The sequence below is a fragment of the Dicentrarchus labrax genome, unplaced genomic scaffold (genome assembly GCF_905237075.1).
Source record: "Dicentrarchus labrax unplaced genomic scaffold, dlabrax2021, whole genome shotgun sequence".
NCBI classification, from domain to species: Eukaryota; Metazoa; Chordata; class Actinopteri; family Moronidae; genus Dicentrarchus; species Dicentrarchus labrax.
The window spans coordinates 15,262,985-15,266,531 of NW_026136717.1; the positions used below are offsets into that span (position 1 = coordinate 15,262,985).

Below are 3,547 nucleotides of genomic sequence, written 5' to 3' on the forward strand. Positions count from 1 at the left end.
TACCAGTGTGTATCTGCCGCTTCACTATCCACCAAACTCTGTCCTTCTTTTCGTTTCTTTGTTTTGCTTTAACTTTTGTTGTTTTACACTGACAACATGCACCACGCAGTAGCCATCATGCACCCTCACACGTCACTGATCCTGACTTCCACACCTTTATTACAATTATTATTGTTAAATTCACTTTGTTAATCCCTTAGTTGGGATTTCTAGGAGGCAGATCAATACATCGTAATATAATACTTGTTGGATCTCTTAGACTGTGAAGGTTTGGTTGAATGAGATGATGGTTTCATTTTATCTTTAGATTTCTAAAAAACTTATAAGACTTAAGTATGCATTGTACTGTATGTACATAAAGTCATAAACTATTAAGACAGGATGTTTGTACCTCGGTTTCAGGTGCAATGCAGTTGTTGACATCTCTTGGAGTGCAAGTCACAATTAGATTGGCTTAGTCTAAACCTGCTCTATTTCCTGCACAGGAAAACCTCACAGTTATTTGGTTGTCACATCGCATTTTGAAACCCAACCAAATGTACAAGTGAAGTCTTAGATCATTGTGGTGTCAAGGTAAGGCTGTATGACCTTTTTTTTTTTAATTACTACAACAGAAAAACTGGTTTACCTGATATTTTGTCCCTCACTTGAGGCAAATAAGGGACAGTAAGGGAAAAACCAGAAACGCTAATTTTACTGTGTAGTGTGGGATGAGGCAAGGTGGGTCGCCTTCAAATGAATTTAAACAAATTATGTCTTAGTTCTCTTTCATTGGAACTTAAGCTGAGCTGCACTCACTCTGCAGTCATTTCCTGCCCTTTGAAAATACATTGACATCTGTTGGCTACAGTCATGGGTTGCTGCATACATCAAAACCATGTAAAAACTCTGTTTCCTGTTTAACAATTTCAGATTCATTTACATTATGTGCGAGGAAGTGAGTGGATTGAAAATGCTTCTTCTCCTGAGTTGTTGGATAATTGCAGGTAAGATGAATCAAAACTTAAACTATTTATGAAGTTTTATCAGTATATAAAAATAAAAACGATTTTATTTTACATCCATGCTTATGACATGTATGTATGTTCTTATCAGGGATTACAGCAGAGGAACCAACGAGGCACTACCGATTGAAAAACAGCTCACTGTGCCTACAAATTGGAAAATCACCGCCATATGAAGATATTCGGTGGCGTTTTAATAATACAGCTGTTGTTTTACGTAACAATGTCACACCCAACTTCAAAAACAAAGTGGATTATAATTTAAGGAACCATTCCTTGTGTATCAACAAACTGACTGAGATGGACAGTGGGACCTATGAAGTTGTAATCACTGATCCTGAGTTTGCTGAATCCACAGAGACCCACAAACTCATTGTTGAAGGTAAGCTTTAAATAGTCATGATGATACAATTTATCTTGCAGTAAAACCTTATTGAACCTTCTTGAACTTCAAAAAAAGGTCTAGTGTCCAGTTTACAAATCACATAAATATATGTAAAATACAGCAGTCCCTATTCATCAGTATTTGCATTACTTTCGGATTATAAAGGTTTCAGTTTAAGGGGTTTTATGTCTTATATTTTACATGTCTGATAAAGAGCATATGGCTTGAACCTCCGTGTTAATTTCCTGTGAACAGAGCTGGCTGCAGACATAGGCAGTAGAGGCAAATATGCTGGGGTAGTGTAGAGGCACACAACGGTTAGGGAAATTACTAAATTCATATTATGAAACAAGTGCTGTTATACATAGATATATAGTGGAGACAAATACACACTTTGAATTATGTTAAATTGTTTCTTCAATCTTTAACCGAGGCCTGTGTAGTTTTTTAAGATGTTGTGATTCCTACTAGCTACCAGATGGCGCCACAAACAACTGATCTAATGACTTTAATTTATCTGCTTGGGTGCAGAAACTGTTCCCAGACCTGTCATCAAGATGTCAGTAATGCACTCAAACCTATCTGCTGGATTTTGCAAGATCACAGTCAACTGCTCCGTCCAGAATGACTGGATGTTGTCCGTCTGTGATGCAGACAGTTGCAGACCATCTCAGACATCATTCAAAAAGGTCAACATCACCATGTCCCCCTTCAACAGATCTGTTGTCTGCAGGGGCAACAACCATGTCAGCACTAGCAGTGTTTATGAAAGCATAGAGACAACTTGTAAGTATAATGTGGTGTTTTAGTAGTAGCTCTAAAGTTCAACGAACTGTTATTCCAAAACATTTTTATATTTTTACTTTCTTGGTTATTTTTGGGCCACCATTTCATCATTTTAATAATTCAGTTGTTATGTTGCTAACATGTTTGTCTATCTCTCCACAGGCTCTAATAAGTCTAATTCTGAACAAGAAGAGACATTCGACCCACTAGTAGTAATAATAATACTACCTATAATGTTTGGAACCCTTTTTTTGTTTATTTTCTGTGTGGCCAAGGGGTACTTTTCAAGCCAATATAATCACCATCAGGTAAGCTGAATTTACTTAGAAATATTTAAATTGATATTTGTGATGTAACTTTGAGGATGTAAACTATGAAGAATATCATAAATTTCATTTTCAGATCAAGACAATTCTTAAAGATGTCATTTTTAATGCTGGGACGTATCTTGTCATAATGTGTGACATTTAGTTTGAAAGACTGAAAACCTTTTACTGCATTATTTCTAGGCACAGACATCTCCTGCTCAGTTAACACAAACCCAGCCAGTGGAGGCACAGCCACAAGCTGTTCTCAGAGTTTCTAGCTCTTCTTCCAGTGATGGTGAGGCATGTTACGAAAACGTGGATGCCGCACAGCCCAGCCAGACCAGCAGCCAGATCATCAGCCCACGAAGTCAGGAAGTAGATACTGTCTACAGCTATTTACAGACACCAAACCCTTCTTTTGGCAAGAGTGATGCCAAAGGCCAAATGAAGCTACAAGAGGTGTCGACTTCACAGTCTGTCACCCTAGATGAGGCAGGGCAGCCAATTGACACAGTGTACAGTGTGTTGCAAAAGACAAAAAATCACTTATAACAATATAAAGATTTATAGACAAAGAGGTGTGAAGCCTGTAGGAGACCACTGTGTGAATACCAGAACCATGATGCAGACATTCATGCAATATTTACTTTGGAGGACACATTTTTACAGATTATGCAATTATTTTGTACTTCATTTTTTGGGATTTGGGATATTTGTTTTCTTTCTGAAAAAAAAGGGATGTATATTTGATATTAAACATAAAAAAATGGAACTGAATTAACCCACCACTGTGACTTAATTTAATGTAACATCCAGTATTGTCACTGGCAGCACAGACAGACAGACAGACAGACAGACAGACAGACAGATATTCCACTTTATCACATATATTTCAGACATGCATGACTTAACCAGGACTCTCTGAAAATATCACATGTTAGTAGTATTGTTACTAGCTGCTTGTAATAAAAAAAAAAAACAGAAACCAGAAAATGTACCGTATTTCAAACAGATATTTAATTTAAGTCTTTCTCACTGAGCTGTCAGGGAAATTCTAAGGGGAT

The 3,547-nt window shown here is 37.0% G+C and overlaps 1 protein-coding gene across 2 annotated transcripts; it reads left to right on the forward strand.

Moving 5' to 3' along the window:
- Window positions 1-486: 486 nt before the first annotated feature.
- Window positions 487-3,260, forward strand: LOC127379618 (uncharacterized). Of its 2 annotated transcripts, XM_051429429.1 has the most exons (6): window positions 487-573; window positions 913-986; window positions 1,096-1,386; window positions 1,921-2,175; window positions 2,338-2,483; window positions 2,685-3,260. In XM_051429429.1, the coding sequence occupies exons 2-6, from the start codon at window positions 926-928 to the stop codon at window positions 3,033-3,035; spliced, it is 1,104 nt and encodes a 367-aa protein (XP_051285389.1). In that variant the 5' UTR covers window positions 487-573; window positions 913-925; the 3' UTR covers window positions 3,036-3,260. The 2 variants fall into 2 exon arrangements, with proteins under 2 accessions (XP_051285389.1, XP_051285388.1); XM_051429428.1 differs by lacking the exon at window positions 487-573 and having other exon boundaries at window positions 839-986.
- The last annotated feature ends 287 nt before the right edge of the window (window positions 3,261-3,547 follow it).

Coding starts and splice junctions, on each gene's coding strand:
- LOC127379618 (XM_051429429.1), top strand. CDS start 926: ATGTGCGAGGAAGTGAGTGGATTGAAAATGCTTCTTCTCCTGAGTTGT. Junction 987..1,095: donor GAGTTGTTGGATAATTGCAG/GTAAGATGAATC, acceptor TGTTCTTATCAG/GGATTACAGCAGAGGAACCA. Junction 1,387..1,920: donor CCACAAACTCATTGTTGAAG/GTAAGCTTTAAA, acceptor GCTTGGGTGCAG/AAACTGTTCCCAGACCTGTC.